Consider the following 23,239-nt stretch of genomic DNA (forward strand, 5'->3'; position numbering starts at 1 on the left):
ATGCAAATCAAAACCAAATGAGGGGCGCCTGGGTGGCTCGGTCGGTTAAGCGTCCGACTTCGGCTCAGGACTTCGGCTCAGGTCACGATCTCACAGTCTGTGAGTCTGGGCCCCGAGTCGGACTCTGCTGACAGCTCAGAACCTGGAGCATGTTTCAGATTCTGTGTCTCCCCCTCTCCCTGCCCCTTCCCCGCTCATGCTCTCTGTCTCTGTTTCTGAAAAATGAATAAACCTTTCAAAAAAAAATTGAAAAAAAAATGATACTAAGTTAGCTAATAATAACCATTTTTTTAGCAACAGAAAATAACAAATGTTGGTGATGATTTGGAGAAACCAGAACCCTAATACAATTCTGCTAAGAATGTAACATGGTGTAGCCTCTGTGGAAAACAGCTTGACAGTGCCTCAGGACGTTAAACAAAGAGTTCCCACACATAAAAGCATTGAGAGGCTCCAGTGAGGGAGCCAGGCCACATCTGTCCCAATCCCCCATTTGTGTCTGTATTCTGTAAGTATCATTTTTGTAGACTAATTCCTTTGATCTGGATTTTAACTCCTGCTGTACTTCTATTTTGTTGCCAGGAGGTCCAATTTAGTTCAAGATTTATTTGCTACTTACAGGCATGTACTTTTCTAGAAGTGGTAAGGGATATTAATGGAATGAATATGGAATTGGGATTACTTTTCACGTTTTAAAAATTAAATGCTCTTTTGTAGTGGGAAGTAATGTGGTCCTGAGGTCCCCACAGTCCTAAGTGGAAGCTATATTCCAGAAGGTCACAATTATTTGGCTCCGAGAAATAATTTAGAAAAATGCAGTTATCAGAAAAGTGATTCAAATTAGGGCTGGAAAAATAGAGATAGAATGTAAACAAGTTAAAATGGGTATCAAAGGATAAAAGGGCACAATTATAAGGAAGAAAACACACAAAGACAAGAAGAGACAAAAGAGGATGACTGAGGAATGGCAGAAAAGGAAAATAAACAAGAAAAACAGCTGCCGCTGTAGCAGCTGGAACACAAGTTAACACTGTCACGGAAGGAGCGATCAGCAGGGTCAGATGCCACTGCTGAGGCAAGCAGCAAGAGGTCAAGAAATAAGGACGGAATTCAGTCAGATGGGGGTCACTGGTGACAGTTTTGGAGGTGTGACGGGGCAAAAGCCTTACTGGAGTGGGCTTACACAAAACAACACGAGAGAAGTCGGCTGCTCAAATAGTCTTGCTGGATAGAAATACAGCAGAGAAATGGCACAGCAGGAAAAGCAGGGGGAAGGTCAAGTGAGCTTTGAGACGGAGAAATCCCTGCAGGTCTAGACAACAATGAGTTAGAACAGAGCGAGTAGCTGATGACAGAGAGGGGGAAGAAAGGGAGAATTTCTGGGGCCCCGGCTCTGATTTAGGCAACAAGGCACGGCACTCAGAAGACCGGCTTTAGACAGCCGCGCGCCCGATCACCAATGACTACGACCGGGCGCAGAGCGTGGCAAGGGAGGTGGGTAAGAAGGTGGAAGTCTGCAGAAATTCTCTCATTCCAGTTTTTCAGTGAGGTTACAAAGCAGGGATGGGGAAGAGATCCTGGGTATCTGAGGAGATAAGAAACAGTATGAAATCGTCTTCAGAGAAAGTGAGAGAGGGGATGGAAGGGGGACACATCTTGGCCACTTAAGGTTCACAGTCACGAATTTAAAGTAAGTCATTTTGCTTTCTCCAGCCAGGGTGAGCCACAGGTGCAGGCCAGGAGAACGAGTGTGAGATTTAATCGGTGTTCTAGTAGTTCTGTCGAGCAAGGATTACAAAGCAACACAAGAGCAACAGAAGAGCGTGGGGGTCAAAAGAAATGAGTCTAAGGGGTGACTGAAGGTAAGTAAGCCAAGGGGAGGGCTGAGGGTATTAGGAGGGAGGGGTGGTGGGATGGATGGGTTGTAAATCCTGGGCGGGGGGGGGGGGGGGTAGTTCCTTCATCTGGACAATCAATGCCTTAACAGGAACCATTTCTTTGTATCTCTGTTCAAGCATAGTATTTTGCACAGGATACTGAACTTATATATGCCAAATAAAAGAATAAATGTTTGTTAAAAAGCAGTTGAATGTTAGCACAAAGTAGGTTTGAACCCATTTGTGAAAGCTTTTTACTAGTTGTCCCCCGCCCCCCATCTCTTCAAAGGAGCAGCCAAGAGCGTGAGCAGGGGAGGGGTGGAGAGAGAGGGAGACACAGAATCCGAAGCTGACTCCAGGCTCTGAGCTGTCAGCACAGAGCCTGAAGCGGGGCTCAAACCCACAAATTGTGAGATCATGAGCTGAGCCGAAGTGGGACACTGAACTGACTGAGCCACCCAGGCACCCTGAGAGACAAAATATTTTTTAAATGAAATACATTTTTATTGCCAAGTAATATCTTCAAATATAACTTATCTTATTTTTAGTTTTCTAGAACTTAAAAAATGGAGTAGAACTACTAATTTGCTAATTAGAAATTTTACAGCTGAAACTTTAGTGTTGCTTTTCCCTTTCTCTTTTACTTGAGGGTATCCTTTTCATGTAGTTGATGAGCCTTAATATAAAAAAAAAAATTCTCTAATCAAATTCCCAACCCCTTGATTATGGAAAGCCAAACTGGAAATGGAGAAAAACAAATCAGCTTCAATACATGATAAAACACTGATGCCCAGAAAGCTGTAACACACTTGGCTGTGTTTGGGAACGAGGATAAACCCAACACACACACAACAGAGATTGTAGCAGCTGAATTTCAGAGTGTAACTTGATTTTCAAAACTCAATGCCACGTTTATGGCATGAACTTAGAAGCGAGAACAAAGGGGATCAATTAGCTAATGAACTAAAAACTTCCATAAAGCATGAACATCACGCAGAGGAAACAAGCAGAAAGCCTACTATGAAAAATTACTGAAGTGTGATTATAATTTTTAAAAACGTATAATGTCTTTTAAAAGTCTACAAGAGAACATACTACAATATTACTAGTTGTCTTTCTACTTTTATGTATTCTGCCAGTTTTCTAGATTGGATGCTATTTTTAGAAGAGTCAAATACAATTCATAAAGAAGCACTGACTTCCTCCAAGCACATGGCAACCTAGTGAAGTCTACTGTGTTGGACAATAGTTTTATATATGGTCACCACACCCGACAAATTCTGTAGCACTATTATGCCATTTATAAGCCATTATGTGATTTAAGATCCAGAGTTCTGGCTATTTCCAGTAAATCTGATGTAAGCCTGTAAAAATGTGTCTTCTTCTTGTGTTAGTAAAAATAAATTGGCCCAAATACTATTCTTTTGTGTAACAAAAATTAACATTTTTCAAATGTGAAATAGGCGTGCAAATGAAAATTGTATTATTGGAAAGGTTTACACAGCGTTTTAGAAAAAAGGTAAAATGCAGAAATTACCAGAAAAATAGCATTTTTTAAACTAAGAAAGATAGTCTCTTATTTTCTTTATGAAAAATTTGTTTACTGGAAAGTGACCTTTCAGATCAAACAAAACTCACACAAATAGCTCCATAAGAAGTTTCCTAAATTGCTATAGTAATGAATGACTGCCACTGAAGATAAAACTATTTTCATGAACCTTCATACATAAATCTTCATGTCTAATTTCACATCTCTTAAGTGTAAATTCAAAGATCAAGCTGAAGATCACTGAAACAACAGGAACACAGTTGCAGAACTGATGAGGATTTGTTGCAGTCCTCATTAGATTAGCTTCAGACATGAAGGAGCAGCAAAAATCATAATTATTGCTTATTCATCAATAAGAGATTCTGGTTATTACTGCAGAGAGAAATAGGACTATTGTTATGCTGACTATGAAAATTAACTGCTAATCTACAGAAGTACAGCTTTCTCTATGCTGCTGGAGTATGAAGAGATTCACTCTACAGGTCTTCGTCAAGTTGGTTAGTTTTCTTCTTTTGAAAGTTCAGACCACACAAACGCTTGAGGTGTGAGGAGTAGATGGCATCCTTCTCAGTGACATCAGCTTGTCTTGTTGAACTAGGTCTCGTTTTCTTTTCTGTATTATTAAAAACTTGAAGGTCTCAATTTAAAGTCTTCCCTTACCATCCCCAACCCCTCACCAATTTCAAAGCTAAAATACTGACATTCTCTTTCTGGCCCCTAAAATCCAAGTGTTCCGACGGAAAGAGGACTCTTTCCTTCACTCAGTCTTTTCTTAAACAAACAGAAAGTTGTGTCCTACTTGCAGAATAATTTTATGAATGTCTCAATTCTTATACTTACTAAGCCTCTTTATTTAATGGAACAATAGAAAATAATCAAGCCCTGATAATGGTGCAAGTTCTGTCACGAAATACAAAGCATTTAATAAGGCCACTAGAAAACCTACCTCATTATATAAACTAAGGGCAGAAGAACTGAAAGGAGAGGTAAAAGATGATGTGGCTCTTACATCTCTTGTGGGCATTACTCAGTAATTATTAATTTTTCCTGATTCAATTTTTTCCTTCCTAATTTTAAACTAACGTATTCAACATGTACACTCCAGGCATAAATGGAACTCCCTCGACATTTATATTATGATGATCATTTAGTAAGATCAAAATGATTAAATGTCAAAACTGGGCAAAATATTCTTATAGCAGCTATATCTGAGATCTCCAGTATCTTCCGTTGAACATGATCATTAATAGCCAGCCCTTCAGGTAAGGAAAATCATGCACCACAAAAGCAGCCCAAGAGCCAACGGACAAAAGGATAAATTACACATGGTGTTAAAACTGACTCTTTGGAAAAGCTTACGTTACGGGACAACACTGATTAAAAGTATTCTTAAAATCCCAAACTTGCTGGTTAGAAATAACAAAGAACGAGTCCCCAAACAAAACTTCTAAACATTTCCTTATGACTTAAATTGTTATTTTCTTCCAAGCGTCAGAATGGATCAGAATTGCACTTTTCTCTAAGTAAGAAAGGTAATCAGATTAGACATGCTTCTAGAGCTTCCTATTGCCACAGCAGGACAACACAAAATGGACTTTTAAGAAACAGAGGCTATATAGTTTTTTTAAGAAACAGAAATTGAGATGATGTTTTCTGAACACCTTTCTAAATCACAGAATACAACTGAAATAAAAAGCACGGGAACTGTATTCCTCCTTGAAGATACTAGGCACACCACGAAACCACCATTTCTAACTTCTGTGGTGGATTTTTCAAGGGCAACAACGCTATCACAAGCTGTATTTCAAATAAAGTATCAAAGATTTCAAAACGAATTTATAGTTTTTCTTAAAAGATAATTTAAGTAACCAGATCCTAAAACAGACTTGCCAATTTTGGATAAAATTCAAATACAAAATTTCTCTGGATGAACCAAAGAAAACTTGTATAAGATAAGAAGTGAAGTCACTGAACACCACCTAAAACCAAACCTTAGTCTTGCCTTTCATCCCTAGGGTTATCAACAGTCAGAAAGTGCACCCTATTTTAGTTAAGCACACTTGCTTATTGCATTTCCACCATATCGTCTCAAATATACAAATAACTTTCTGAGGCTTCTGAACAAGACTATAATCTAAGAGATGTTAATGAAGAGATAAAGGCCCTCTTAAAATGGCTAATGCATCTTAAGAAATCACGACTTTGAAATCCCTGCCTCCTGTAAGAAAGACACGTGACAACTTCAGATTACAAAGAAGAGGTTACTGTGGCAATGTAGTTGAAAACACGAGAGAGAAAGAAGCCCGGTAATTAACTCACAGACATGAAGAAGCTCAAAACTCTTTTAACTTTAAAAAAGATTTTTCTACTTAGATAAATTAAAAAAAAAAAAAAGATTTTTCTATCATTTCACCAATAATGTTGCTGTCCCTGTTAATCTTCATGTATAACATAAAAGTCAACTGTATAGATATCAGTTTTCTAGACCCTAAGGGTATCTTCTAAGTATTCAAAACAGTAAGTAGGAAGTCACTAAGCGAGGCATTTACATGCTGAAATCTACAGATTTTTTATATGGTACTATGACCTCAATCAGAGTAACTAATAAGTCTGTAATTCGTCAATTAACTTTTAAAATAGAAAATTATTTTAGAAGTGTTTTTAGGTAGTAATCACTAGCTGAAACTCAAGTTACCTCACATTCCATCCGCAGTAATGCACCAAGTAAAGGACCTCTCCACCTTCGACATCAGAATCTTTAATACTAGCTTCATACATTTTTTGATTTTTCCCTCGTCCATACCGCACTTGGACTTTCATGCCTGGTGGATAGCATTCAAACTCCTCGTCCTCATCGTTGTCATCATCCTCTTCATCCTCTTCCTCCTCCTCCTCCTCCTCCTCTTCTGCTTCTTCATCATCTTCATCTTCCTCTTTATTCGTTTCATCTCTTGAAAGGTTTAAAAAATTGCAGTTAATAAAAGACACTTCATAAGCTTTTCAGTTCCAAACCACATAAACTGATAAAAATCGTGGCTGTGATTGCTCCGGGAACGGCAGGTTCCATGTGCATGAAATTCTGGGTTGCAATGTAACATTAAAAACCAAAACTGTATAAGATGACTGTGGTTATAGAGAAATACATTTAGAGGAAATGAAGATTGAAAAATGCATTAAAAGAAATTTTCCAACAGCCGGAAGAAGAGAAGTTGTATAAGAAACTATTAAGGTCAACTTTAACAACTTTTTCATGGTTTATTATGAAAGTGATTTACACAAACGTGTTGACAAAAACACAAATCATTTACACCTCATAGCCATTTCCAGACTAAAAAGTATTTTTTATTCAAGTATTTCCAGCCCCGGGTGTTGAAAACAAAAACTTTTACTAGCCAACAGCTAGTCTTATTGAGTTCAAAAGGTGCTCCAACCAGAATTTCAAATGTTATGCTAACTGAAATATGATTTTACCTTTCACAGGACTATTTGACTAACTTCACATCAATATCACATCATTTTTTTTCTTTCTATTCTTCTAAACTTTGCTACAATTTCTGTTTCTTTACCGCGTATAAGGTCTTTTACCGACTCTCTCAACTTCGAAGTTCCAATGAAATAAGTATAAGACAGGCCAAGTCCAAGTAACACAAAACTAAAAGGGAAATCATTCTAGAAGCAGCACTGTTGCCCATTTCAGTCTTCTCAGTATTGTGCACTTTTTAAAACTGAGCATTCGCATTCATTTTATGTTAGCCACAAATCCATATTAAACAAGTTGGAGAAAATCTTCCAAACACTAGATTTAGTTTTTAAAAGACTTCAATACGAAATTCAACTATATTTAGTCCCAAGATAAATACTATGTATTTACCCTGCACAGCAGATAAAAACTATGTCTATATCTAGTACAACAGTTTTCTCTCAAAAAGACTCCATCACTTTAGAGCTGACAAATAAAGATTATAAAACAGAAACTACATGACAGTTACATAATTAAGCTTTAAAAGTTCATGAATGTAATATTTATATAAAAAGCCTTTTCCACTGATCATTTGTTTCATAATCTTATACGCAACCTTTTTAGCAATAACATACTTTATCACTCCTAATTATGCAATTACGTAAGCAACAGAAACAATCTATAGTAATACGAGCAACACTAAAATGTTTTTATTCTCCTACCTCTTTCCTTCTACATTGTGAGGCAGGAGGGGCGAAGGGAAGCCTAATAGTCTGTGAAATTAAGTGTAAGTTTACAAAAGTAACAAATGCATCAGTTTTCTCTGAAATACATCACAAAGTCTACAGAATCTCAAGAATTATTTCTATTTTTAAAGACTCATTTATATTCAAATGAATAGGTGCTTCAAAATTAAGACCTAAATAAGCCAGCTATAATTGGAGATAAAAAACTAGAACTCTATTATTAAAAATACATGAACATGTCTGTACTGAAGAAATAATTATTAGTAAGGCTAAAATATCTAAGAAATTACCAGAGAGGGTATTTTGGATGATAAACTATTATTAACAACTTTAAATAAATGTTCATATGTATTTAAAAAATTAAAACAGTTACGACATTTTTTTTGGAAAGAATATTCCTTGTTTAAATCATAAGCTTGTATCTCTGTGTGTCAGGGAGAAAAGGAAGTGTATTCTAGTGGCCACAACAAAAGAAGTTGTTTATTATGCGCCAAAGATATTTGTTATGTAACTCAGAATGATCATATCAGAGAAAGGAGAGACACAGAATACAAAGTCTGAGAGTTTTTAAATGAAAACAACTTCTAAATTGTGTCTTACATTACACAATGCTCTGAGCACAACTGGTTCATGCCAGTAAGAAGCACAATCCTACTTTAGTGCAGCCTGGCAGTCTTTAATTTTATCTGGAGTAATACTCTAATACTCTGTATTAATAAAGCAATCAAAAATTGAAAACAAAAGTTTCACACTGAGTGTCAACCTCAGACACCAACCAAATGAAAAACACTTAAACAGTGTACTAAAGTTTAAAGAAGCAAACAACACGATTGCTATCAGTCAAATAAAATATTCTACTCCTTTCTCTAATAATTCACTGGCAAAATCAAAGGTAAAACGCACTAAATCAGACATAGAATGCCAACAATGATACCTTCTGGAAGTATAAAATGTAATCAGCATATAGATTTGTAAAAATTAAGTTGATGTGGATCTCTCTCTCTCTCTCTCTCTCTCACACACACACACACACACACACACACACACGCACATCTTTTAAAGAACTATTATTTTGGGAAACCAAATGTATCAATATTTTTCATCTGAATTCACAAATATCAAATTTCCCCAGTTTGATGTCACACTCCATACAATGGAACAAATTAAAAAAACAACAACTTTAACTTATTAATACTTTCTATGGGCCAGGCATTGAACAGGTCATTTTACCTAAATTAACTTATTTAATCTCCTTTACCTGGACTATGAAAAAAGGACATGGCAAATTCCTGGCAGTAACTAGTAATTACTTAGAGAAACTTTATATGCTAGAGAAATACTCACATATGATTCTTTATAACTATCAAATTTTCTATTGCACTTATCTAATAAAACTCAGAAATCAATCTTGGACATTCCCAACACATAACACTACCAAATTAGTGCTGTCGGGCTAGGAAAATTTCAGTTTGTAGTATGATACATTAATAAATATATGTAGTAAATTAAAAAGCCATAGAGTTGAAGAAGTTTTTAAAACCTACAATATATAGTTTACACCAGAAAATAAATTGAAACACCAACTTGAAAAAATAAGATAATTATTAGTGACAAAGAGAAAACACAGGCTTATCACAATGCCTCCCACACAGCAGATATTCCAGAAATACATGCAAATTTAAAGATCAGATTTTTAGACAAAAAGCTGAATCCTTACTAAGTTTCTTAGAAGTTGAAATAGTCTCCAGCAACAGCAAGGAGTACCTTGAAATATACACGTGCACACAGGACTATAACCAAGTATAATGAAAAAACACTTAGACTATATTCATCTAAACCCAGGTTTCTCCTCCCATGTTTATCTGTATGCTGCAGCCAAAATTTCAGAGGACACTAAAATAATCAAGAGATTTTAGGCAAAAAGCTACATACTTACTAAGTTTCTTAATAGCTGAAATAATCACCAACAGCAGTAAGGAGTACTTGATATAGACATTTGTACACAAAGATATATAACAAAGTATACTAAACAAGTACCTTTCCCTAAATTTGCAAAGCATATTTTGCTTCCCTTCCCTGCCTATGTGCATGCTGTGGCCAAATTTCAGAAACCACTAAAATGATCAAAAACATTTGGTTGTACTTATTTAAACGGACCATTGACGATGGGGATGTGTAGGGTTTTTTTAAACCTCAGCGATGACTAGATGCCAAAGATCATCTACAAAATCCAGGGGTCCACTGGCAGTGCATAAATTACATTGCTGAATAAACAGTTCATCATTCCAAACTGACCAAAATGAGGAATTACTACTGTCACAGAAAACACAATATAACAGTCCAGGCCTTGTGAAAGCTAATTATTAGCACTTTTCCATTCTTATTTTTTGCTTAAGAAATTAACACAATTCTTAAAATCTAGAGCCAACATACCATCTAGAAAACATTACATACAGAAAGCCATCTTCCCAAATTTCTATTATCTGGTTATTCAGCAGAGCTTAATGTAGTAAGAAGTATTTTTCTAGCTCAAAATTTCATAAATTTCCATGATGAGAGCAAGAAGAATGGATCAAAAACATGATCTTTTGCTACAAATTTGCATTAGTAGGGTCTCTGAAGGAGGCAAATGGTACTTACATACTAAATGCAAACCACTCAATTACACTATATTTTGTCAAATTTAGGTTCAAACACGCACACACACAAAGGGCAAATTACAAGAATTCATTCAGCCAAAAAATGCATCTTAACCAAAAACAAATTTCTTACCCAGATTTTGCTTTTTCTTCTTCAGCTTCTACCTTTATGCTGAGGGACTCATCTACCCCAGTTGTCTCCTCATCTTTGTCCTCCAGATTCTCATTTTCTTCTGTTTTTTTCATGTTAACTTCTTTTTCCTGATCGGACTGTGTAGGTATAGATTCTAATAAATTCTTTTTACTTCCCTAGAAAAAAATCAGAGGAACTAAACCAACAAAAGTAAAAACTGTCAACCTAATTCCATGATCTAATTGTTAGCAAAAGGCGGTACCAACCAATACTAATATTGAGAAACGCGTTAGCTATTTTAAGATACTCCTGCCATTCCTAACACACTAAGGCAAAAACAGCGAACAACTATTTTAAATACAAAAATAGCACTTAACGAGGAAAATGCTCAAAAAAGTAAGTATAACATTTTATAATAAGTTAACCATGAAAATGTTACAGACAATGTAGACAATGTACCAAAGAAGGCACAGCACTATGAACAGTATCTGATTTACCAGAGAGGGTTTAATATTTTCTTTTCTTTCAGTATCATCATCAGTAGGCTTTTCTTCTTTTGGTATTATATTCTCCTCCTCTTCAATCTTTATTTCTTTGATTTCTGGTTCATTTTCTTCCTTAACTTTGATTTCTTTTACATTTTCACACTCCTTACATGGCTTGTTAACAACCTTCTCTGGCAATGCCATTTGAAATTCAATATTGGCCGACCTACAGTACTCCTCAAAACCATATAAATATCTGGAAACGTGAAGAGAAATTACATTTGGGAAAACATTTCAAATTATTACTACAGAGTGGTGGTTTTTAAAAGGTGTTTATTTCTTTTAAGTTCTCAAATATTGAGTCATATTAATATTCTAATTTATTCTAGTTCAGTTCTTCCCATTCTCTTTAACCCAAATAGAAACATTTTTCAAAAAAAACCAAAGTCACAAAAAAACTATGCCAAAAGTAAAAAAACAGTACCTTAAATAAAGTAACTGTAACAATAGCTATTTTTTTTTTAATTTTTTTTTTCAACGTTTATTTATTTTTGGGACAGAGAGAGACAGAGCATGAACAGGGGAGGGGCAGAGAGAGAGGGAGACACAGAACCGGAAACAGGCTCCAGGCTCTGAGCCATCAGCCCAGAGCCCGACACGGGGCTCGAACTCACGGACCGCGAGATCGTGACCTGGCTGAAGTCGGACGCTTAACCGACTGCGCCACCCAGGCGCCCCAACAATAGCTATTAAAAGTATTAGTAAAGCATCAACTTTTTGAGCACTTTTTTTTTTTTTATTTTGGAGAGAGAGAGAGAGAGAGAGGGAGAGAGAGAGAGAGAGAGATGAATCCCAAGCAGGCTCTGCGCTGTCCAGCACAGAGCCCAACGTGGGGCTCGACCTCATGAATCATGAGATCCTGACCTGAGTCAAAGTCAAGAGTCAGTTGCTCAGCTGACTGAGCCACCCAGACACCCCATGAGCACTTCTGATATGCCAAGCACTAGTCCTCTTAGTTCATGTGAAATCTCATTTAATCATCAGAATAATCTTACGAGGCAAGCACTAGTATCCCATTTTACAAATGAGGAAACTGAAGCTTAAGAGAACAAATAAATGGTCCAAGGGGCACAAAAGCTAATAACTGGCAGGACCAGGATTCAATCCTGGACTTTTTAACACTTTATTTTTTTTTAATGTTTGTTTATTTATTTACTTATTTTGAGTGAAAGAGAGGGAGAGAGACAGACAGAGGAAGAGAGAGGGAGACACAGAATCCGAAGCAGGCTCCAGGCTCTGAGCTGTCAGCACAGAGCCCAACACGGGGCTCAAACTCATGAACCTCGAGATCATGACCTGAGCTGAGATCAGACGCTAAACCGACTGAGCCACCCAGGTGCCCCTTCAACACTTTAAAAAGAGGTTTTTAGTCTCTACACAGTACTTTCCAAATTTTCTTGGCCACAAAAACTTTCTTTACAGAATATCTCATAGATCTAGTATTCACAGAAAATACTGCAGAACATGCTATTATAAAGTGATTAGTAAAAATTTCTGATTTCTTAGAAGAAATAATTAGCCTCCTGTTTTCTAGATAAAATATTGAATGTCGGTATATCAAGTACAATGACTTACTTTTTATAAGCACATTTAACGTTGTATCCTGCAGCTGAATTTAAGACAGGGATTCCAAGATCCTGGTAGACTTGTTTCCAAACAGCTCCGCTTTCAATCTAGCAAAGTAAAATGAAAACTCCCCAATTAAAAGGTGGGAATATAACAAAATTTTGACTAATGTAGCATATGGAAATATATGTTTCTATGTACTGGTTCTAGTCTCAAAGGAATGAAAAATAGCTTAATAAATTCTAAATAAAAAATTTAGTTTACAACAATCTTTTAAAGTAAGTTTTAGTATTCTAACAAATCTCAGAAAATTACAAATGTTGAGCTATTAGGCCATTTGATTTTTAAATTAAACCTGGCATAGTAAATAAGAGAATATTCAGGTTTCTAAATGAAAATTTGTAATGAAGAGACACACCAAAATTTTTAAGTAATGTATTAGTTCCCATAAAACCTATAAATTTAATAAATCAAAGTAGTTCTAAGGATCTTAGTAAAGCATTTTCTTCTACAGAATACTCCCCCTGCCCGAATAATCTTAATTGGATGGACACCACACATCATGGCAACCTTAAGATAATTTCTTCAGTTCAACAAAGATTTTTCTGCATGTTTCTATACATCAATATGTGTGTGTGTGTGTGTGTGTGCGCGCGCGTGCGTGCGTGCATCACACACCATGGAAGAGATTAAGAATAAAGAATATTAAAAGAGATCCCTACTCTCAAGGACCTTACAGTGTAGTGGAAAAGAGACACAGGAAGAACTTCTACCAATATAGTTGTGCTGTGACTCACACATACACAGGCGGTTTATGAAAGTTTGACAAACTTAACAGTAAATCGGGAAGCTCATTTGAAAAGCTCTTTAATTAAATTTAAATTTGGTTGAGGAAGCTAGCTGTTTCTGTTTCTAACTTGTGCCTTACATCTTCTTCTCCTTCTACTATTAGGTTTTTATTAGACAATTTTAGGTAATTTTTAAAAAAGAAAACACGTTGCATGAAAAACATGTTTCACTTTTTTTTTTTTTTTAATTTTTTTTTTTTCAACGTTTATTTATTTTTGGGACAGAGAGAGACAGAGCATGAACGGGGGAGGGGCAGAGAGAGAGGGAGACACAGAATCGGAAACAGGCTCCAGGCTCTGAGCCATCAGCCCAGAGCCTGACGCGGGGCTCGAACTCCCAGACCGCGAGATCGTGACCTGGCTGAAGTCGGACGCTTAACCGACTGCGCCACCCAGGCGCCCCAACATGTTTCACTTTTGACTGTAATACTTACATTATCAAATCCTCCAAGCTTGTGTACAAGTCTGAATAACTTAAAGAGGTTCAAATTTCGATAGCCAAGTACGGGCCGTTTGTTAATAGGTGTGCCTATTAAAGAAAACACAAAATTTACTATAACCATGCTGCATTTGTTATTTAAAACTACAAAAGATTCAGATATTACCACTGAATATATACAGTGCAAAGTATATGTATAAGAGAAAAAAAAAATCCCTTGTTAATCAAAAACATGTCTACCACTTAAGCCCATTTCCTTTTTAAAAATTTCTCATACCAGATTTTTGAAACCTTGTATGATTTCACTCCATTTTCATTTCCTTGATGAACAAAGAATAACAAATAAACCAAAATAAAATATCAACAAAACAAAAAATTTTTAAAGTTTTTAAAATTTATTTTGAAAAAGCAGGCTCACGAGCGGGGGAGGGGCAGAGAGGGAGGGAGCAAGAGAATCCCAAGCAGGTTCCACACTGTCGGCACAGAGCCCAACGTGGGGCCAGATCTCACCAACTGTGAGATCACGACCTGAGCCAAAATCAAGAATCGGACACTCAACCAGGCACCCCTTCACTTTTTTATTTGCCTTATACAAAAGCCTAAGAAATCACCTACCTTCTTAGGCCAACCCTCATTCATACAAAAAAATAATACAGAAAGCAAGGACATTTTATACCAAACAATAAAGATACCTACATTATGGCAGCCACTATCACTTACGAGAGCAAAAGACAGCCAACTTCTACTTATCAACAGTACAAATGAGGATTTTTTAAATCCCCCCCAGATAACTCCCAAAGCACAGTGGCACTTCCAAATATTATTCATTCATTTTGTCCTTCTCCTCAAGCTAGAAAGCTTTCTGCCTCTCCCTACTCCCTTTCTGGCATCTTCCCAGGAAAGGAGACACTATACTCTGAACAGCAGATTACCAAGAGAGTGACAAAGCCACAGTTACCAGAGGACAAGGTCACTACCGAAAACGAAAGGTCAACATCCATACCTCTTTCCCTCGATTCCTGTATTTCTTTAACGACACCAGGTAGATTCAAAAGACTAAGCCAAGGCTCACCCTGAGACTCTGCCACCTTTCTCTATGTCTGACTCTCTCTGGATGGTTTAATTCTCTGCTTCGTTCTGTGTGGTTGGGTCACAAGAAGACTTGGGAGTATGGTGTCTCTCTGGCTCTCTCTCTCACTCACATGCACACATACACAAACACACACAAACATACACATCCAAGGTATATCCAACAGTGATTCTAGAGAGGAAGGCTTTTTACTAGAGGAATCTATGTAGGTACAAACAAAATGGTACTATGATTACCATTCAGCTACTGCTCCCTAGTCGTAAGAGTTCTTTGGGAACCCATGGATGGAGGGCAGATAGGCAGAACAGAATGCAGGCCATATGGGTCCATGGCCATAATATCCATCAAAATACTGTCAAATTCCTCCTCCCGTGTACTATATGCCAAGTACTATGCCAGGTGCTGGTGACGCTGGCAGGCAGTAAGGCAGCCATGATTATTAGTGACATGAAGCTTAATGAACAGAATTCTTTATGGTTTTTTTATTCATGGTTATTGTTGTACAGGTAGCACATTTAAAAATAAAACTCACCTCTATCCTCCATAAATTTGTACAACTGCTGAAGAAAGTTCTCCCTTTCTTCTGGAAATGGTTCTATTTCTTCCTAATTTTAGTCACAGAAGAATAGAATGTTATTTTCCTCAATTAAACATCATAATAATACAAGATTTCCTACTAAAAGCAAAGACTAACATTGACTAAAATATTTCAAAGACATTTTACCAAGTAAAAATTATTTCTTAACACTAAGATGTTCAAAACCAGGCAAGTCTAGACATTTTATGCTTTCCAAAGGAATATGCCTTAAAAGGTATCTCAACAGCGATAATCCCAAATGTAAATTCTCATATAAGAAGTACGAAATAAGACTAGCAAGATGGTTCATGAACTTTTCCCATATCAGAGATCTATCTACTCTTTAAGTCAGGGCCACAGGCTCAAGAAGACCTACTCTCACTTATATTAAATTGGGTCAGGGTTTCACATCACAACAGACTAACTTGTTGCTCCTCCAGAACTATACACGTGTGGGTCCCATTAGCTGTAACTCCAAGTATCCTTCATGATATACAGCCCCACTGTGCAGCACTTCAAGCTAACAAAATCAGTAAAGTGGGGAACAAACTTGATCTACAATACCTGAAGATTCAGACTTAGGGAAATCTTCAAGTAATAAAATAGTTCCCCGATTTATCAATTACAAGGGAGGGACTAGCTTCTTGCTGCTGTGGCCAGGGGCTGTGGCAGTAGGGAGCTGGTCCTGAAGCGACCTGCAAGGAGCAGGGTAGTAGGTGAGATGGAGGAACTCGTCGATTCAGTGACTATCATCCATTCAACAAACCATTTAGCGAGCACCAGCGAGCGTAGGCACTGTGCTAGGTGCTGACTCGGATAAAAGAAAAGTGAGCGATGGAGCCTGCCGTTAGAGAACACGATCGGGAGTAACTGTGAAGAAAGTGATTCCAAACGTACACCCAGGACCTGCAGCTACTCTGGCTGAAACCAGTGTATTTCTGACAGTAACCTTCCAGACCATACTTTTCAACTGATAGTCTAAATAAACCTAAATATATCATTTTACTTTAAAAATCATGTGTCTAATGCCATTGTTTTGACGTCTGCCCCTTTAAAAGCTAGCAAAGGAAGGCAAGGTAAAAACAAGAAACAAAAATCCATGTTGATAAACTATTAAGTTTGCCAGTTGAGCAGAGAAGAATAAATGACAATTATTAATTTCTTTATGTAAAAATCTACACTTCTCAGTTTAAACATGGTCCACAGAAGGTGGGTTTTAGTAAGGCAGTCAGAAACAAATCTAAGGAAACCTATTTTCTAGATATGATCTAAAATGTCCCCTGACACAATATTTGGCTTTCATAAACTGCCAAACTTATTCCTGTCCCAAAAATTTAGTGAAGTTTGTATTTAACGTAAAAGAAAATGATTAACTGGAAACCCGATTTGCTTTCACCAAAACATTTCTAAAACACAAATCTAAGCAATAAAAATTTTAGTAACTAATATTTATTGATCATCATATATTTACAAGTTATACATTATGAGACACTCTGAGTAGGAGCACAGGGAACACCAAACCCCTGAGGAGCTTACAGGGGAGAAAACTGACAATAAGTGCGCGTGCGTGTGTGTAAATGATAAAAACATGCACAAGGAAAGGTAGTAATTAAGCAAGTGGAGCGATTAACTTTCCTGAGGTGAGGGAGGTGATGCTGCACAGGTTTCCCTTTACAGAGGGATCGTGTTAGTAGGGTTTTGAAACTGAACGGGAGTTTGCCAGGCTAACTGGGGGAGGAAAGGCAAGAGCACTGTAGGCAGAGGTACTGGTATGTGTACAGGCTGGGAAGAGGCAAGGTATGTAATTTAGTATCGCCACAGCATCAAGTTCAAAATGGCAAGGTACACCAAGAGAAGTGGTAAAAAGGCAGGACTGGATTGTAAAAGAAATTCTGTAAGTGAAGCTTGACTTTTAAGGTGCTAAGAAGCTACTGGGAAAGTTTGAAGCAAAGGACTGCTTGTTCATTTTAGCATTTTAAACAAAAAGCGGGAGGGGGAGAAGACTGAAGCTGAGAAACTTTTACACTACACATTGTCATCACAGATCACTAGGTAATTAAACATAAACTCCGAAACAATCCTATTTCATGAATAGTTGTTTATTACAATTAAATGGCAGAATTTCAGAACTTACCGAAAATATTACATATTGAGATTAACTTACTTAGTTTCCTGAAAACATTCACTCCAATTCACTTCAAGGTCAAATATACAGCCTTCACTACCTACACCATTCACCAGTAACTTTTATGAAATCGTTCAACAAACCACTGAAGAGTACAGTGGTACAATGTCACTAGTAATACCATGGACAGCTTTTGTTGGTACTTATCACTGCTAGATCTAAAGTACCAGTTACAATAAAATCTAAAACTTCACCTACTTGATCCATACAAATTCACAGATGACTTATTTATGATCTAATTAGAACTAGCCACTCATCTGTGTTAGACGTAATTATTTAAGTTTTTCTGAATCAAAGAGGTATTAAAGGTATTAATCCTTTTTTGCTGACTATTCTTCTAATACTAGATGGAAGATGTATTTCATACTTCTCTAGGTATTTCAGTAAAATATGCAGATGAAAACACTGTACCAGGTGACAGTGGCCCACAGGATGATGAAAAAGCACATGAAAGTAGAGCTTTGCTACTTTAGGTGTGTATTTCCCTTATTATCTGATAAACCAAAAAAAGCACATCATCATTAAGAAACATTTTTGAGATTACTGAAATAACTGTATTTAGTATTTTCAATTTCACAAGACTATATTTCTATTTTAAGTAAGCAAGCAAACTACCTGGTTATGGCGGACATCACAACACAGTTTTATTATGAAGTATCTCTAATACTAAAAATACTTAAGTGATTGACGACTTCATGCCAAATCCTAACTCACAAAGGAAACTGAAGTGTTATTTCTAATTTTAGGAGACATCAACCATTTTTAATTACCTCTTCTTCACTGCTATTATCTTCCTTTTCTTTTTCATCATCTTCCTCCTCTTCTTCTTCCTCTGCTTCACTGCTAGAACTATCTTCTTTCAGTTCAGTCTTCCAGTTAGCAGGAATCGTTCTACTTTTGTGAAATTCAAGTGCCTGATCAAAGGCTGGAAAGAGGACCATAAACTATGTGAACTGGAGAAATTAAGACAACTGATTTGTCTAATAGTAGTAAAAAAGATTAAAAAAAAAAAAAAAGTAAAACTACTGTGCTAACACCACTGACATCTGTGAAGTGTCTGCTACGTGCCAGGCACTGCGCACTGTAGTAACTCATTTCAAACCCAACCATCCGAAGCAGCAGGCACCCATTTTATAGACAGCGAACTGCTGCTACTGAAGGGGACTTAGGTTCAAACAAAGAACAGTTTTCTTCTTTTACACAAAAACTAAACATGCCTAGTAAAAACAACTTTAAGACTGGTACATTTCTGATCATTTGTCCAACAAATGACTATGAATCAGCATCATATATCAAGCACAAAGCCGCTGTAATGAACACACGTTATAGCTAAAGATATACTATAAATACGCATTAGCTTCATTTCTAGTTAAACCTGAATTAAAATTAAAGTAATAATCAGCTTAAACTAAAATTAGCTAGACACAGTTATTTTCAGTTTATAATACATGGAAATAAACTCTAAACCACAAATTCTTGGTGATTTTTAACCAGTCTACATAGCATACTATAGATTTGATGAACATGGGTGAAAGGAAAATAAAGTTATTTACAAAGCTAAAAACCAAGCAAAAAATGCAATTATGATATATTCCTCAATAAAATATGACTATTGTTACACTATGAGACATGCCAAATCAAAACTACTTTTGACTTCTGTTTCTACCATCCTTAGGAAGTAATATTTTATTTACTAGGCAAAAGCAAGGCTATAGTAATTAGCTGGTAATATAGTTCTTTGCCACTTTTAGATTACTGCCCCTGATTATAAGCTAAGAAAGAAAAAGAAACCCTATAGTAACAAAAGACACCTAGGTTTACAAAAGTATAATTCACACAGAACCAACTATAACTTCAAAGACAGGATTATAAAAAATATTATTTTTTATTTTATTTATTTATTTATTTTAATGTTCATTGATTTTTGAGAGAAAAAGAGAGAGAGAGAGAGAGAGAGGGAGAGAGAGAGAGGGAGAGAGAGAGAAGGAGAGAGAGAGAGAGAGAGAGAGTGTGTGTGTGTGTGTGTGTGTGTGTGTATGTGTGTGTGTGTGTGAGGGGGAGGCACAGAATCCAAAGCAGGCTCCAGGCTCTGAGCTGCCAGCACACAGCCCAACGCGGGGCTCAAACTCATGAACCACAAGATCATGACCCAAGCGAAAGTCAGATGCTTAACTGACTGAGCCACCCAAATGCCCCCAAAATACATTTTTTAAAGAGCAAAAGAAAGTTTGATCTTCAAAAACACTTCAGCAGTTGTTAAGTTAACCATAAACTATTCCAAGATTATCCTTACCTTGTTTTAATATCGCATCAGGCTTTGGTGCAGAGTCACTAGTAATTTCATGGACATCCTTTCTTGGCACTGAAGTACTACATTAGTTTTTTTTTAATTTTAAAGAAAAAAAAAAGCCACAAAAAACACAACAGAAATTAAGAGTTGAATTACACACTACAGAAAAATATTAAAAATATGAAAACATTAACATTTACAATGAAAGTGATTGCACAGTGCTGCAATTCCCAAATAAAATGCTAAGCAGAATGTTGAAATAGGTCATCATCTACAGAAGGACCCCACCTTGAGAGGTGTTTTTCAAACAAGATATTCTCAAATATCAGGAGTCCCTGGCTAAATGTAACACTGAAAACAGGGAGGCTAATGAAAATAACAGTAAATGAAAATACTTTAATGGCAGGATCAATCCAATAAAAAAAGAAGTCAAATAGTAAGAATTTGCCATTGTCTTGGAATAATCACAAGAAATTACTGAATTTAAGACTGGAAGAAAATGTACTTGTTTATACTATAAATGTTCTTCTAAGAACTGTTTTTAAGCTGGACTCTAGGCTCACAAGCAAACTTCTAATATATAACCTAGTCTTTTATGGAACTCCCCAATCATAAGGAGGGAGGGAGTCAGATGTAAGCAACTGGGAGAATTTCTATCATATATATCACATTCATCTCCTATTTTACAATATTAAATCATCCTTCAGTATCATTCAGCTCTTCTGCATTTGGTCTGTATCAATCTACAAACGCCAGAAAACTATTCCAAATACATTTGTCAGCCAGCCTATTTTTAATTTTTATTCAAAAAATTTCAAATACATACAAAAGAGAATAAAACAGTGCAATGAAACACCATATACCCATTATCCAATTACAATAATCATAAAGTCAGTCACTTTCACTTATACCCCTACTTACTTCCTCCCACCCCATGTGGATTACTTTGAAGGAAATTTGAGATATTATATAATTTGATTTGTGATATACTTCACATGAGTTTTAAAAGAAAATTCTTTTTAAAAATCATAAATGGGGCGCCTGCGTGGCTCAGTCCACTGAGCATCCGACTTCGGCTCAGGTCATGATCTCACAGCTCGTGAGTTCGAGCCCCGTGTCAGGCTCTGTGCTGACAGCTCAGAGCCTGGAGCCTGCTTTGGATTCTGTGTCTCCCTTTCTCTCTGCCCCAACCCACTCGCATTCTGTCTCTGTCTCTCTCAAAAATAAACAAACATTAAAAAAAATGTTTTTTAAATCATAAGCAATATCATTACTACACATTTAAAAGTTAACAATTATTTCCTAATACCATGAACCAGTATTCAATTTTAATATTCAAATTCCTGATTATCTCCATTTTGTTAAAGTGGATTTCATAAATTGTTTTTAAAAATCACTTTCTAGAACATGAAAACCTAAACACCAATCTTAAAATGTGATGATCCTTTTAAGGTATAAACACAGAATAAGGCCAAGTATAAAATACATGACTTTTCTAGTCACATAATTCTTAAAGGGGGAAAAAAAAACACAGAAATTCATAACTCAGTTCCAGAAAGGCTCTATATGAAAAATCACTTGAACACTTAATACATTTGCAGTAACCCATTTTAATCCACGGGCTACTATACAAGTTGAATGTTATACAACAGGTATCAGTATAACCATTAGAACTAAAAATATTAGGGCCCAATTAAATATTCCAGAATAGTAAAGACATCAATAAATATAGCGATCAAATATTAGATACAGTAGATATACCTAAATGTGCCTGAACAAATCACCAGCTATTATACTATACGGGCAAATACTGACAAACTCTGGGAGTTTAGAAAAAAACAAAATAAACAAGTAAGGCATACTGTAAGACCACTTAAATGATAATGTGAAAAACGATCACACTTCCAAACATTCTGTATGATGAAAAGTAAAAGCATAAGGTCATTGGAAATAATTAATTTATTATCATTTACTATCCTAACTTGGAAAAACAGCGTATTTTTAACCTCCAGTGAATTATACTTACAATTTGCCATCTTTGAAAGATCGAACAAGAATATTGTCTTTTTTCACAGCAATTTCATCACTACAATCAGGACAAACCACCTTTAAAAAACAAAAAAGTGTAAACTATTAAAACTAAAAGCACATTTACAGTTATGTATCAATTATTAAAATCCTTTTAAAAGACAGTTTCAGGGGCGCCTGGGTGGCTCAGTCGGTTAAGTGTCTGACTTCAGCTCAGGTCATGATCTCCTGGTTTGTGAGTTCAAGCCCCACTTCAGGCTCTGTGCTGACAGCCCAGAGCCTAGAGCCTGCCTCAGATTCTGTCTCCCTCTCTTGTGCTCTCACTCTCTCTCTCTCTCAAAAATAAACATTAAAAAAAATTTTTTTTTAAATAAAAGATAGTTTCAGCTTAAAGCTTAAAAACGAATTTTAGTTTGTAGGGTAAACAGGTACCCACACACATGAAAATACACACAAGTGATTTTAAATTTACATCCTATATCCTTCCAGCTTTCTTGATTCCCCACATTGTTTCTGGCACTGGCTTGGTGTTGAAAGCAGAAGCGTGGCCATGGCTCGACTGAAGCTGTGGACCAAGTTCTAGTTAGAAACAGAATACTGGAATGAAAGGGGAGGCTGGGGTGGAAAAAAGAGCTAAAGCCAGAGGGTCTGCAGCATGTCTAGGAGAACAGAAACCAAAATGGGAGCAAGTATCAGAGCAGTCTCTAACTTAAAAAAGGTAGAGATGAGTTCCACTTATTACTTACATTTAAATATACGTAACAGGCACTAAAATTTCTTCCCAATGCTACCCACTCTAAAAAGTAAATGTTATAAAGATACCTTTCTGGAGGCTACATAAGATTTATTACTAACAGAAGAAGATTTACTTTAGTTGGAGTCACCTCAGCTGCTATTTAAAGTGAGGTTCAAGCATTCCTTCCTAAAGGCTAATGCAAGACGCCTATAAACTTTTAGTATTTTAATTCCAAGACAGCCCACTATGTATACCAGGAACAATGAAAAATGGGCTAAATAAGTATGACAGGTTTGTTTTAAGGACAGTCTCATTAGCTCTGAAAAATGACAATGGTACATAAAGGCCATTTATTCTCACCACAGGTCAGAAAGGAGCTAGAAACAGGTGAGTTCTAATTTCGTCTTTAAAAAGTTAGTTCACATTTTCCGTAACAGCAACTGCAGTGCACCAGGCATTCCTTAAATACTGACGGCACTGTGAATAAACTCACTGATGAAAGTCTGCTACAGGGGGCGGCTGGGTGGCTCA

The 23,239-nt window shown here is 36.4% G+C and overlaps 1 protein-coding gene across 7 annotated transcripts in view; it reads right to left on the bottom strand.

Annotated features, from left to right (window-relative positions):
- The window catches only part of ARID4B (AT-rich interaction domain 4B), a 157,208-nt gene that overhangs the window by 37,774 nt on the left and 96,195 nt on the right, over positions 1 to 23,239 (bottom strand). For 4 of the 7 annotated variants that reach the window (XR_003972975.2, XM_030335362.2, XM_030335363.2 and 1 more), the window contains exons 9-17: positions 21,971 to 22,050; positions 19,948 to 20,024; positions 18,425 to 18,579; positions 15,425 to 15,497; positions 13,798 to 13,892; positions 12,525 to 12,622; positions 10,902 to 11,145; positions 10,405 to 10,580; positions 6,122 to 6,376 (exon numbers count right to left, since the gene is read on the bottom strand). Coding sequence is in view for 6 of the 7 variants with exons in the window: in XM_030335362.2 (XP_030191222.1) it covers positions 6,122 to 6,376; positions 10,405 to 10,580; positions 10,902 to 11,145; positions 12,525 to 12,622; positions 13,798 to 13,892; positions 15,425 to 15,497; positions 18,425 to 18,579; positions 19,948 to 20,024; positions 21,971 to 22,050 (1,253 nt within the window). In the remaining variant the exon portion in view is untranslated. The remainder of the gene's footprint in view (positions 1 to 6,121; positions 6,377 to 10,404; positions 10,581 to 10,901; positions 11,146 to 12,524; positions 12,623 to 13,797; positions 13,893 to 15,424; positions 15,498 to 18,424; positions 18,580 to 19,947; positions 20,025 to 21,970; positions 22,051 to 23,239) is intronic. The other 3 variants (XM_030335366.2, XM_030335367.2, XM_030335365.2) reach the window with 2 other exon arrangements.

This window comes from Lynx canadensis, chromosome D2 (genome assembly GCF_007474595.2).
Source record: "Lynx canadensis isolate LIC74 chromosome D2, mLynCan4.pri.v2, whole genome shotgun sequence".
Lineage (NCBI taxonomy): Eukaryota > Metazoa > Chordata > Mammalia > Carnivora > Felidae > Lynx > Lynx canadensis.